Raw genomic sequence first — 13,273 nt, forward strand, 5'->3', positions numbered from 1 at the left:
GTCCCCCGCTGGACTGACCTCCGGTTGCTTTCTGTCATCTTCTTATTGGTGCCCCCTGCAGGATGCTTCCTTTCCTGTATCAGGTCTCCACCTCCAGTGGGGGCATCCTGGAGTCACCCCCTGAATACACTATGTGACCTTGAGTACTCATCTCAGGACCCCCAAACTAAAGCATGAAGGACAACTGTTGCCAACAAGTGTCTGGCACTTTATATGGGGTCAGTCATTGGCCAATCCACTAGCATAATGACAGATATGTTCTAAGCCCCGGTACCTGTAAGTATGACCTTATTTGAAACGAGTGACCCAGTGCACAGATTCGTGCACATTGAAAGGAAATTAATCAGAAGAAAGATTCGTGCAGTAATTACATTACTGCAAAAAATTACATGTCATAATAGTATACATAGTATTATAAAATTAAAATACAAAATATTTTAATATCACTATTCACCCTTTCTCTATAATAGAAATGTCAGAGATGAAAGAAAATTAGTAAAATGTATATGAAAATAATAAATTGATTAATAAACAGTAACAACATGATATAAAAACAACATGGACAAAAACAATGATTGGTAAATTCGTTAATAAATAAACAACAATATGATATAACAACAACAAAGTGCCAATAGTTGGTCTTCAGATACATGCTGGCGTCGCATGTGATTGGCTCGAGCAAGAGCTTTATATGTATCATGCATGTGCAGTCAACGTTTATTTTTAAATTGCCAGTGCGCGTCCTATGTACCGGTGGGTCAGACAATCGGACTTACATATCGTTGGTCACTTAGCCTTTTATATATATAGATAAGGTCTTTGCAGATGTAATTAAGGATCTTGAGGTGACATTATCCTGGATTTAGAGTGATTCTATTAAGAAAAAGGAGTGTCCGTGTAATAGAAAGGAGAGATTTAGACACAGGCACACAGAGCGAAGAAAGCCGTGTGAAGAAAAAGATACTGGAGTGATGTGTCCGCAAGCCAAGGAACTACAAAGCTTGCCAACTAGCAGAAGCTGGGAGAGCAGCACGGGGTGAATTGTCTCTCTGGGCCTTCTGTAGGAAGCAAACCTGCTGACACCTTGATTTCAGACTTCTGTTGTGTAATTTGTTACCCCAGCCCAAGGAAAGAATACATTTACCTACTCATTTTGTTTACCGTCTGTCTCCCCAACCATCTCCTAAGCCCGAGGAGAGCCAGTTTTGTCAGGTTTGTTCACTTGTGTTTCCAAGAGTAAGCAAGTAGTAGGTGCTCAATAAATATTTATGGCATGCCCATGCATTCATTGTGCTTCGTAGGTGCCGGATGTTGTCCAAAGTGCTTTCATATGGCTTAACTCGTTTCATTCTCACTGAAACCTTCTATGGAGCAGACACTATCTTTACACTGGTTTTATAGGGTGGATAAGTCTCAGAGGGGCAATTTACCAAAATATGTGCCTTGATGAGGACCAACTACAATAGTATCAGAAGCCAACTACAATAGTATCAGAAGAGTAGGAGCCCCCTCAAAAAAAAAAAAAGAAAAAAAGAAGAAGAGTTAGGAGCCCGAAGGCACTTCCTAATAACCATGGAGCCTCGTTTCTCCAATTGCAAGGTGTAAGGAATAACCAGTTTTGCCCACAGTGGGGAGCCCAGATCAGCGAGGGTTTCACATAGGCATGCGCTCTTACCCACAAGGCCTCCAGTGCCGGCGCACGTGGTCCGCCCCGTTTTGCAGCACTCACCGCGGCACTTTACGGCTCTTTCCCTTATTCCTTCGGCGCGAACACGGCACCGCCCGCCCCTCGTGCCGAACAGGCCCCGCCCTATTCCACACGGATTGGTTGCCTTACCTTTGAGCCCCGTGCGGACTGGCTCTCGTCGCTGCCATTCCATTCAGTCTAGTGGCGCGCGGCGGGGCCGCTACCGGCGGGCGCGTGAACGGAGGCGGCCGCGGCGGAAGTGACCGGCGGGCCAGGTCCCTGCCGCCACCATGGTGAGGGCAGGGTGATGGCGTGTTCTCGCCAGGAGACGGGGGCGCGGCCTTCAAGGCCCCTCGGGGCTAGCGCTGGGGCAGGGGCGACGCGGAGTGAGTGTGTAATGGGGCCTGCCCTCGGCCCAAGGAGGAGAAACTGAGGCCAGGAAGCTCTCCTAGGGTACCCAGCGCGTCGGTCTTCGAAAACTTAGGGTTGAACGAACGTGTAACCATAGTATAGCGACCTAGCCGCCATCCTCCCACTTTGTAGATGGGGAAACAGGCTGGAGAGGAAGGGGACCCGCTGAAGGGCCCGGTGAATGCAGCAGAGTGAGTTTGGCAGGGAAGTGTCCCCGAGTGCATCCGACCCACGCTACCTCATATTGGGCAGCTGGAATGCGAGGAAGTAGGGGGCCCGTCTGAGTTCTCAAATTAAACCAGTTTCGGGGATTTCGGGGTTTGCAAGGCCCTTCGAATGCTGCAGCACAACTTCCTGTGCCTCTCGTTTTCAGGCCGAGAAACAGATCCAGAAAAGGGTTTTTCTTCTCCCTGGATCACAAAGCCGGGGAGAGAGGGTATTTTGAGCCAGGAGTGGACTAACTGCGTTTCCCTTGTATTTATTCACAGAAGAAAAAATTGAGACCCTGACAGGGAAACGGAGGCCCCCCACAGAGGAATTCAGAGTTGGGCTTCCTGGGCGAGTGCTTGGCCTTTGAGCACCTGAGTCACTCAGACCATTGCTGCATGTTTCTCAGGGTTAGTGAAGGTTCCCACAAATGTTGCTGACTAGTACAGGAGAGAAGGGATCAGGTTCCTCCCTGCTGGAAGGCAGAGTCAGCCTGAGGAAACGAGCAGAATGATCCCTCTTTTAAGCTTCATGGAGGCAAATCTTTGTATTTATCCCTGACATATTCTCAGAGTCTAGAACCGTGCCTGTGCAAAGTGCAGACTCATTGCTTCAACTGGAAGTGCCCAGGAGTAGACAAGGCATGACACCTCCCCAGTTCCCTGTGGTCCTGGCGGCTGGAAGCGGAGGGCTGGGTGTGTATGTGGGGATGGTCCACGCCGGCTTTCTGAATTGGGAACCTCAGGAGCCCATTGGGTCTCGTCCAGGATTGACCCAGACCTGACAACCGGACTCCAAACGTTGTGAGAAAGCCCAGAGAAAGGAATCCTCTTTCCTTTAGCTTTTCTGACTTGCCCAACTCCAGTCTCCCCCGGAACTGAGTGTTTGGCCCCTCCCATTTCTTTTGACACCTTCACACATCTTCCTCTTTTCCATTGAGTTTTAAGTTCTCCAGTATCCTCCCCTTCTTTTTTTCCCCTCCATCTCCAGCACAGTTTGGGGATGAGGATGGAGATGGCAAGACAGGGCCACTGCTCCTGGTCGTTGCAGCAGTGGAGGGCTGTCTGGATGCCACCTCTCCCTTGAGCTTCTCCTTATTTGTGGGGCGGGGCAGGTGGAATGCATGTACCTTCCTGGGCAGTATGTGTATTTCCCTTGTATTTATTCAGCAAATATTTTCTTAGTCCACCTGGTGTGCCTGGCCCCATGCTTGGCATTGGACAAAGACCACACCTTCTGAGTTTTCCAGTCTAGCAAAAGGCGTGGTGTTTCAAGTCTAGCCAGGGAGACAAGTAAACAAGATAATTAGAGACTGGCTAAGTGCTATAATGGAAACAGCAGAGGGTGGCCCAGGTGGAAACCTCGTTTCCTAAATGGGGTTATTATGAGGTCCTGGCAGAGGGAGGTGGTGTTTGAGCGGCAACCAGCCTGGGGGAAGGCACCCCAGGCAGAGGGAATCGCAGGAACAAAGGTTGAGCAATAGGAACCTGCATGGTGTGAAGAGCAGAATGGGCTTATTTGCTGGAGCCTTGTCAGGTCTGGCCCTCCTGGGGAGTGAGTGAGAGGGAAGTCAGGGGAGGGCTGGGAGCAGGTGCTGGTCCCTTATGTGTTTCAGACATCCTCAGCTCCTTTGTGGATAGGGCACAGCCAGTGACATCTGTGGAGGATGTGGGTCCTCCAGAACTGTGCTGCCAGTAGCTGGGGCAAGGTGGTGACCTGAGAGAGGCCATCGTCAGCGTAGGGGTTGTATATGTCGTAAAAGACATCTGTGGATCCCTTGCTGACGGGCATCGGCCTACTTTCACTGGCTTATGACCTTGCTCTGTTTCCCTGGGCAACTCCTTCCTCTGACCCTCCCTCTACTTCTTGGCAACTGAGTCCATTTTTCATTCTCACATTCCAGGACTAGCCTGACCCTGTCCCCTTTCCAGTGATCTGGGAGCAGAACCCAGGTGTCTCATCGCCTTGGTTCAGATTCCCACTTGCCCAGGAAAGCCCACAGCTTCTCCATAGTAAAAGGCAATCTGGGCGCGTGGCCCCAAGTGCCATTCTGATCCTCCTGGGAGTTTCTCCTTCACGGCCTGGTGCCGTGTCACACAGATGCACCCAAAGGAGAGGGCAGGAGCTGTGGGTTGGCCACGTTGGTCTCCAACCTGCCCATCCTCCCTAGAGCAGCTGCCTCTCCTCCACGTGGCTCGTTCTTATCTTGCCAGTCCAGGAAGCCAGTGCAGGAAGTGGGCTTGGGCCTGGCTTCCTGTTGTCGCTGGACCTCCCCTGGTGACTCTTCTGGGGAAGGCCTGTGGGATATTGGATTGGCCCCCAACCCAAGCCCTTCCATGGAGAGCCACACTGTGGGGGTTGAGTGCCATTTCCAGCCTCCACAGGAGATGCTTTCCATTCTACCACCTGGAGAAACAGCTGCCCCATATGGAATGAGTAGTGTGAGGCCAGGGCAAGATGAAGCAAAACCTCTTGCTCCCTGAGGCAGTTTCCTGTCTGCAGGGTCCTTAGTCCAGAACCTTCATCTAGCCATACTGATTGGGCTGCCACTGGACCTGGCCCCAAGCACTACCACCTTAGTCACTTTCTGGAGAGCCAGAGGTGGCTCCAGTGTATGGGTCCTGATTTGTGTTCCCAAAATGAGAAGAGCTGAATTTTTTCCAGTTGCACCGTGTTGGTTATTAAAAAGAAATTCAGTAATGATGGGAAAATATCTTAAAAGCCTACCTTATCTGGGTGAGCTTTAAAAGATTCCACCCTTTGTCTGCCATCTCTTGCAATAACCACAAACTTTTTCTTGAATGTTTCTTCCTCTTACCTGTGAATTCCTGTCTTTGAAAACCCAGTTCAGATGTGGCCTCTTCAGATCAAGGTGGACTCCCCATTGTGCTTGGCTGAGTCACTCTTGGTCCAATTGGGGCTGCCCTCCGGCTTCCGACAGACAGAGTCAAACCAAGCTCTCTCTTACTAGCTCTAGGGCTGGGCAGCATTCTCTGAGCCTCAGCACCCCCATCTGTAAAGAGGGTGTGACAATAGCCATATGCAGTGCTGGGAATGAGACCTGGAGTTGGGTGTATCCATGTGGATGCATCTTAAATATCGAGCAAAATAGCAGCAGAGGGACCTGTATACTGTGATGCTGCTGATAAGCATGGTGGGTGTGAGGAAAATGTACAGTGTGAGTTATAAAAAAAATACCAAATAAACAGCACTGGGCCTAGGTGTTGGCTGCCTCTGGGAGGAGAGAGGGCCTTGAGAGGGAGGCAGGTGTGTGTCCTGGGGTTGTGCAGAAAGGAGAATGCCTCTCCCTTAGGGCGTCAGGCATATGTGCTCCTGTACTCCTGGTGCTATTGTGGGACCCTGCCCGGAGGCCTGGGGCTCCCAGGAGCTGATGAAACAGACAAATCTTGTACTTTTGCTTGCATTTCAGCTCCCATTGTCACTGCTGAAGACGGCTCAGAATCACCCCATGGTATGTACCATCTGGGACAGCAAGTTTCAGTGGGGACCAGCCTTAGCACAGGGATGGGGACACTGGGCAAAGGGTGAGGTGCCTCTAGCCAAACCTGCTTTCCTGCCTGTCCACAAAACAGCAGCTGTTCTCTTACTTCCCACACGGGTCAGGACCAGTGTCATTGCTGCTGCTTACAAAAGTAATAGTGCTTATTAAAAATGTCAAACGCAAGAGAGACTTATAGTGGAAGCCCCCTCCATTCATTTTCCCAGCAGGTTAACTAATTCTGTGATACATGTGTGTGCTTTTTATTCAATGTAATTCAGATACCTTAAAACTCAGCCATTTAAAATGAATAATGCAGTGGCCTTTAGTAAATTCACAATGTTGCACAACCATCACCTCTCTCTGGATCCAGAACATTTCCATCATCCAAAAGGAGACCCCATGGTCATTAGCAGTTCCTCCCCACGCTTCTTGCCCAATCCCTGAGAACCACAAATCCACTTTCTGTCTCTATGGATTTGCCTCTTCTGGACACTTCATATAAATGGGGTCGTATAACATATGGCCTATGTGTTTGGCTTCTTGCACTCAGCATGTTTTCAGGATTCATCCATATTGTGGTATTTTATGGCTGAATAATATTCCATTGTGTAGATGGACCACAATGTGTTTATCCATTCATCAGTTGATGTACATTTTATTTTTTCTATCTTTTGGCTATTTGTGGAATATTTGGCTATTATGAATGTTCATGTATGCCTTTTTACATGGATGTATGCCTTCACAAATATCTGAGTTGGTTCTTTTTTGTTGTTGTTAATCCTCACCTGAGGATATTTTTTTCCATTGGTTGTTTTTTAGAGAGTTTGCAAGGGAAGAAGGGAGAGAGAAACAACAATGTGAGAGAGACACACAGATTGGTTGCCTCCCTCATGCGCCCTGACTAGAGGCTAGGGATCAAACCTGCAACCCAGGTATGACTGGGAATAGAATCCTTGAACCTTAGATACTCAGGCCGAGACTCTAACCACTGAGCAACACGGGCCAGGGCTGAGTATTCATTTGTTTGTTTTTAAATCACAGCCTTTGTTGTTTTTACTGGGTTTTGGGTCTTTTATCCTCACCCAAAACGAAAGGTTTCCTTGTAGAAATGCCCAGCAAAGTGTACAGAGAAAGCGGAATATGTCCCTGAAAGATGGGCCTCTCTGGGGGCCTAGACACTGTGTGCAGTGGCCCCTGGGCACTGAAAGGAGCTGAGGACGTATCTGAATGAGGTTAGGGCTACTCTTACTGGCAGGGCTGCACCTCCTTGGGGACCCCTGGCTGACTTGGGACCCGTTTCTCTCCAGTTAGTGGAGCTTAAAAACGGGGAGACGTACAATGGACACCTGGTAAGCTGTGACAACTGGATGAACATCAACCTGCGCGAGGTGATCTGCACATCTAGGGTGAGTTACCTAGGGTGAGCTGGAGTCTGTGTCTGACACCTGGGGGCCATTGGGTGGGGCGGGCAGGCATGGGGAGTAGGGGCAGTGTGACCAGCAGTGCTCGCTGGGACTGGAGGCTTACAGAGCTTCAGCATTCTGGCTTCCAAATGAAGTGAAGGCCCTTCCTGCACCTTTTGGGAGGAGTAGGGGGGCGTCCTCAGCCTACCACAGGTCATCCTACCCAGGGTGGGGCCTGAGGGAGGAGCAGGGCCTCCCAGGGTCCTGGACTCTGCACCTGTGAGGACTTTGCACCTGTGGGATGTTTCCTGATCAGGTACTGATCTGCTATCCCTCTCCTCCTGCCCCTGCTTCCACCTCTGTCTTTGTTAGGCCTGAGGGGGTGCTTCTGGCTACAAGTCTGTGGGCAGGCAGACCCTACCCTCCTGTCAGCCTTGGCTGCTGCTCTTCCAGGCTGCAGGCCATGGTGGTGTGGCCAGAGGGTATCTGGCGGCAAGGACAGAGCCTCGCTCACCTCCTCAGGCCTGAAGCCAGGAACTGCACGGCCAGAGCCTGAGCTCCCAGGGCTGGGGAAGTATCCCTGGGGTCACAGGCTGGGGAGACCCCAGAGCCATGAGGACAAAGATGGCAGTGGAGGCAGGCGCTCTCCCACTGACGTGCATGGGCTCTATCCTTCTGCCTGGATTCCAGTCTTAGTCCCCATGCCCGCAGTAGCCCCCCAGGTTACAAAGGAAGAAGCTGCTGGGGGCCTTAGCCAGGTTGGAGCTGTCTTGAGCCTGAGGGTAGCGTGTCCCTAGGGTTTGCCATGCCAGAGTACAGCACAGCAAGAGAGCCCCCCTACCCCTGGTCCATCCTTCTGCATGGTTCACACCCCAACGGGCAGACTAGTGGGCATGACCCCTTCCCTCACCTACACAGCTCCATGACCTGTCTCTTGTAATGATACACCGTGGGGCTTCCACATCAGCTAGAAGCTCTCCCCTGATTTTCTTGCCACATGCCAGGCAGCAGGTGTGTGGGCAGTTCCATTATGGCTTCAGCAGACAGTGCTGCAATGCATGGCCTGGCTTGCATGTCTTTCTGCGCATGCCCAGTAGGTCTGTGTCCACTTATAGAACCACCCACGGGGGCTGGGGACAGTTTGGTCCAGCCTCCTAGAAACATGGCTCCTCTGGGCAGTTCCCTCTGTGACAGGGGGTTGGGAGGAGAGGCTGGGATGCGGTTTGAAATCCCTTGGGCAGTGGGTGGCAGAGTCCGGGGAACCCGGGTTGGCGGGCGCTAAACTACTGCCACGGAAAGCAGAGTGAGGTTCCTGCAGGGAGCATTCTGAGCCTGGCCTGTCCTTGGCTGAGGGAGAGCCAATCAAGGAGCAGCCAGCCCCAGCCCTGGCCTCCAGCTTCCATGGAATCCTTCTGTTTCTATCTGGCTGTACTTTGCATCCCCATAGACTTGGCCCCTTGCCCACTCTTTCTGGGAAAGGAATGTGCAGGGCCTCGTGGGGTTCCTGTGTGGGATGGGAGCTCATGTATGTTCCTGGGAAGAGTTAGCCCTCGAATATTCTGTCTGACCCTCCGAGTGCTTGTGCTGGGCCAGACCAGACTGCTGGTGAGTGTCAAGTGAGAGGACTGGGGATTTCAGGGAGCCTGGAAGGCAAGCCCTGTCAAGGACCAGAGTTAGCTGGACAAGGAAAGGTGGGAATGGTGTGTGCAAAGTCCTAGAGGCAGGAAATCCCTCCTTGTGTGTTCCAGAAAGTTTCATCTGGAAGGTGTGTTGAGTACCCAGAGAGGGCAGCCAGGGTGGGGCTGGATCTTGGGCGCTCAGGAGCCATACTGTGTTTGGACCTGGTCCTTGGCCAAGGGGACCCTGACTGGGTTCTAAGCAGGGAGAGGTCTTGGTCTGATTTCTAAGGGTGTGGGGGGAGGAAAAGGCTACCCGGGCTTCTGGCTCTAGGCAATAGGGGTGGGGCTGGGAAACTTAATAGGAGGCCCTAGGCTCCTGCCCAAGGACAGCAGGAGGGGACTTCAGGGGAAGGCCTTGAGCTGGTTCCAGGATATGGGGTTGGGGGAAGGGCAGTCTGCATCCTAGGAACCACAGGGTTTTTACTTTGCAAGCCCCCTTGTCTCTCCAGCCTCAATGAGCTCCCCTGAAAATTGGCATCTTGGGGAGCTAACGCTGGCCAACGCCAAACCTGCCTCCCCATTTTCCTCCTGGACTTCTTCACCTGTCACATAGAGTCTCTTTCTGCTGGCCTGTGTCCCACACCAAGCTCAGCCTCTGCCTGGAGATAGTTGGATGAATAAATGAGTCAGCTATAGGTCCAGCCCAGCAGATTGATCTGGTGCCCACACAGACCTAGGCTTTAAGCCCTCGTCTCCATACCTACCTGTGTCTGGGCATGGCATGGCACCTCTCTAGGAAAGGTTCCAGAAGGTAGGTTCTAGAAGGCTGGGGACAGGTGCAGACAGGAGGTGGGTTGTGGCAGCACCTGGTGCATGGGGCAGCCCCCCACCCTGAGCTTTGGGCTGCAGGTAACAAACCCCATTCCACATTGGAGGACAGGTTGACGCCATCTTCCATGTAGCTCTGCTGCTCTTCCTCATGTGCCATGGGTGCTGAGGGTCTGTTGAGACCCCTTTGGAGGGGTCTCGTGTCATATCTGGGACTGTGAACTTGGCAGCCTACAGCGGCGATACCAGAGATAACAGGTGGCACCCAGCTGTCTGTACCCACTCTGAAGGGACCTGCATGGATCTGAGATCCCCACCCCCTCTTGTGCAGGATGGGGACAAGTTCTGGCGGATGCCCGAGTGCTACATCCGTGGCAGCACCATCAAGTACCTGCGCATCCCCGATGAGATCATTGACATGGTCAAAGAAGAGGTGGTGGCCAAGGGTCGTGGCCGTGGTGGCCTGCAGCAGCAGAAGCAGCAGAAAGGCCGTGGCATGGGGGGTGCTGGACGAGGTAGGTCCTACACACACACACACACACACACACACACACACACACACACACACACAGCGAGTGGCTGCAGCACGTGGCATCTATTTCAGCCCAGTGTTGACATTCTTGGCTGGTGCTCTCACAGTGCAGCAGGCCTGGCTCTGAGCCTCTCCCCTAAACTCCACCCCTACCCCTACCCCACCCCCTACCCCCGCAGCAGAGCCAGGGGAGCTGTGACTCACAGGGTTCTTCTGTGCAGTGGCTTTTGCTGACTGCCATCTGTCCCAGGCCCCAACCCGGGGTCCTAGCTGAGTCCTTGGTGCCCAGCGGATTGATCTGGTGCCATGCAGACTTGGGCTTTAAACTCTCATCTCTGGGCATGGCATGGCACCTCCCCAAGTCTCAGTTTCCCCTCTGTAGAGAGGATCTGGCAGTGCCCGCCTCATCAGGCTGCGGGCAAGGACCCCAACTCAGGGCCTGGCACAGGACCCTTCCCTGCCCTGACTCCTTGATGCCAAGGTCACACCTTTTTTATAGACTCCCCTCACTGCCTCGACATGACAACCCTGGCATACAGTTTAAATTTGTTGTGCAGTCAGCTGGGGCCTGAGCCTAGAGGCCATCTGTAAGCCCCACCTTCCTGGTTGGGTTCCTGTTCTTGGAGTGGCCTGGCCTTTTCTCTTCCTTATCTGTGGACCTTCTGAATGCCAGGCTGGAGCCAGCTCTCAGCCAGACTCGGGTGACAGAGTGAACCACAGGAAGAGGGCAGGAGGGCACTCCAGGGGGAGGGTTGACAGAAACGGGGGGTTAGTGGGCCCTGGGTTCTCAGGGCCTGTCTGATACCTGAGGCCAGGCTCTTTGCACTGGGGGGTACCAATGGTGACTAAGCTGCAAGGAGGGCAGGGGAGTGGCCTGCGCAGGCCACTCTGAAGAGAAGCCACCTTGGCAAAGCTGGTCTTGACCATGAGAGGTGAGATGGGGCAACCCATGCCAGCATTAGTCTCTGGACCTACAGGATGGTGTTAAGGAGGTCCTGTGTGAAGGAGGTCCTGAGTCCCCAGTGTACACCTCAGCCTCAGAGTTGGGGGGGTCTCTGCTCCACCCCTGGCCAGAGTCCTGCCCCTGTCCTGGCTCCTGCTCCCCTCTCCAGTGACCACTCACCCCAGCCCCGGTCCCTCTCTCCCAGGAAGCCTGACCCAAGCCCCGATGTGACTTGTGGTCCTCCTCTGTCCTTCCTCATACCCTTTGCAACCTGGGGGATCTGGTCTCTTCTGTCACACTGAGAACATTCTCCAGCACCACCCATACCCAGCTCTGGACAGACACTCCATCCCAGATTTTCAGCCTGCTTTTCCCCACTTTACATAGGGGGGCCACGAGACTCAGGGGGTTAGAATGCCCTGGAGCCTGGCTCCCATGCAGCCCCCACTTCTGTCCTGCAGGTGTGTTTGGCGGCCGTGGCAGAGGCGGGATCCCAGGCACTGGCAGAGGTCAGCCAGAAAAGAAGCCCGGCAGGCAGGCGGGTAAACAGTGAGCTGGCCCTGCGACCCCCAGAGACTTCAGCCCTTCCCCAACAGGCTGTATATCTGCTCCAGTCCACGAGTCTGTTCAGAACAGAAAAAAGAGGCAGGTGTTGGGGGACCCCACCTGTGCATTTTGTGGTCCTTTTTATGTTTTTTTTATTTTTTATTATTGATTTTTGATAGAGGAAGGGAGAGAGAGAAACATCGATGTGAGAAAAACATCTATCTACTGCCTCCGGCATGTACCCTGACTGGGGATGGAGCCCGCAACCTGGATATTTGCTCTGACTGGGAATTGAAACTGCAACCTTTTGGTGTACAGGACAGTGCTCCAACCAACCAAGCCACGCCGGCCAGGGCATTACGTCCTTTTTTTTTAAAGCCAGCATTTCTACAGTTGGAAATATTATTTGGTTTTGATTTTGTGAAGTCGTAGCCAACTTGATTCTGGGAGGTTCTGTGTGTTAATGCATCTGTAGAGCCTTCCCCCTTGTGTTAATGGGGGCATTTTCCAAACGGGTTTGTTTTGTATCTCTTGTTGGACCCCTGTGTGGAAAACAGATGGGAAGTTTTCATTTTAAGGTCTTTACACTGAGGTTGACAGTCCAGGGAGTTTTCCTGAGACAGACCTGAAACTGTCTTTTCAAAACAAATCCGCACAGACATGTGCCTCAGATGCTGTTGTGGGGCCTTGGTTGGGCCCTGTTCCTTTGCCTTTCTCCCTCTTTTGTGTTACAAAAATAAAAACAAAACAACTACAAGCCACAAATCCGAAGTTTCTTTTGAACCACTGGGCACATAATGAGAAGTTTCCTTTCTAGGCCTGCAGCACATCTCGCCGAGGGTAAGCATTTTCAACAGGACTTCTACCATGTCCTTCTACATTTTCTTATGAAAGGCAAGAGTTTCACGCAATGTGGATGGTGGTGCCTTGGAGAAGAGGGAAGAGGCTTAAGAAAATCCAAACATTACTTGAGTCAGTTGCCTTCTCTGTTTGGGTGAACTCTGGTGTGAATGGTTCTTGCAAAACAGCGGAGTGTTGGTGGCAAGGCTGGGCCTTGTGGGTGCCTGCTGGCTCCCACCCCCACCTCATAGCATCATCTCTCTCTGCAGAAGGCCTCTGGGTTCCTGGTCTGAGGGGCTGGGAACAGGCTCCTGCCACAGTTGTTCTGTCTGGTGGAGCGTTGATGAAATGGGGGCTCTGGGATCGAGTAGCCCATGGGCTGTGATGGGAAGTCTTTTGGAGGCCTGCTCCTGGCAGTTTAACTGTGATTTGGACTAAGAGCGTCCAGAGGCCCCCAGCACCTTGTATCCTTCTGAAGTTCAGGGCTATGAGCCTGTTTCTGGTCACCACATTGTCCTTAGCCCCAGCCCATGCCAAGTCTACGTAATTTTGCTGTGCCCACCCGGCCCTCACCTTTCCAAAGGGCAGCTTGGCTAGCTGTCCTGTCATCTTACATAAGCCACTGCACTTAGGTGTCTGGGCTTCCTGAATGCCCTGTCTTGAGCTGGCTGTTAGGACAGCTGTTTGTCTTCTTCCTTATTGGTTTCAAGAAAAGTCAAACCCTCAGTAAGAAGAGAAACCAAAAGTAAGGGGCC

At 52.3% G+C, this 13,273-nt stretch overlaps 1 protein-coding gene across 1 annotated transcript; it reads left to right on the forward strand.

Annotated features, from left to right (window-relative positions):
- Positions 1-1,863: 1,863 nt before the first annotated feature.
- LSM4 (LSM4 homolog, U6 small nuclear RNA and mRNA degradation associated) lies at positions 1,864-12,784 on the forward strand. The gene is made up of 5 exons (XM_079770554.1): positions 1,864-1,980; positions 5,736-5,777; positions 7,115-7,213; positions 9,989-10,172; positions 11,594-12,784. The coding sequence occupies exons 1-5, from the start codon at positions 1,978-1,980 to the stop codon at positions 11,683-11,685; spliced, it is 420 nt and encodes a 139-aa protein (XP_079626680.1). The 5' UTR covers positions 1,864-1,977; the 3' UTR covers positions 11,686-12,784.
- The last annotated feature ends 489 nt before the right edge of the window (positions 12,785-13,273 follow it).

The sequence above is a fragment of the Cnephaeus nilssonii genome (genome assembly GCF_951640355.1).
Source record: "Cnephaeus nilssonii genome assembly, chromosome: 5".
Taxonomy (NCBI): Eukaryota; Metazoa; Chordata; class Mammalia; order Chiroptera; family Vespertilionidae; genus Cnephaeus; species Cnephaeus nilssonii.

Coding starts and splice junctions, on each gene's coding strand:
- LSM4 (XM_079770554.1), top strand. Junction 5,778..7,114: donor CGGCTCAGAATCACCCCATG/GTATGTACCATC, acceptor GTTTCTCTCCAG/TTAGTGGAGCTTAAAAACGG. Junction 7,214..9,988: donor AGGTGATCTGCACATCTAGG/GTGAGTTACCTA, acceptor CCTCTTGTGCAG/GATGGGGACAAGTTCTGGCG.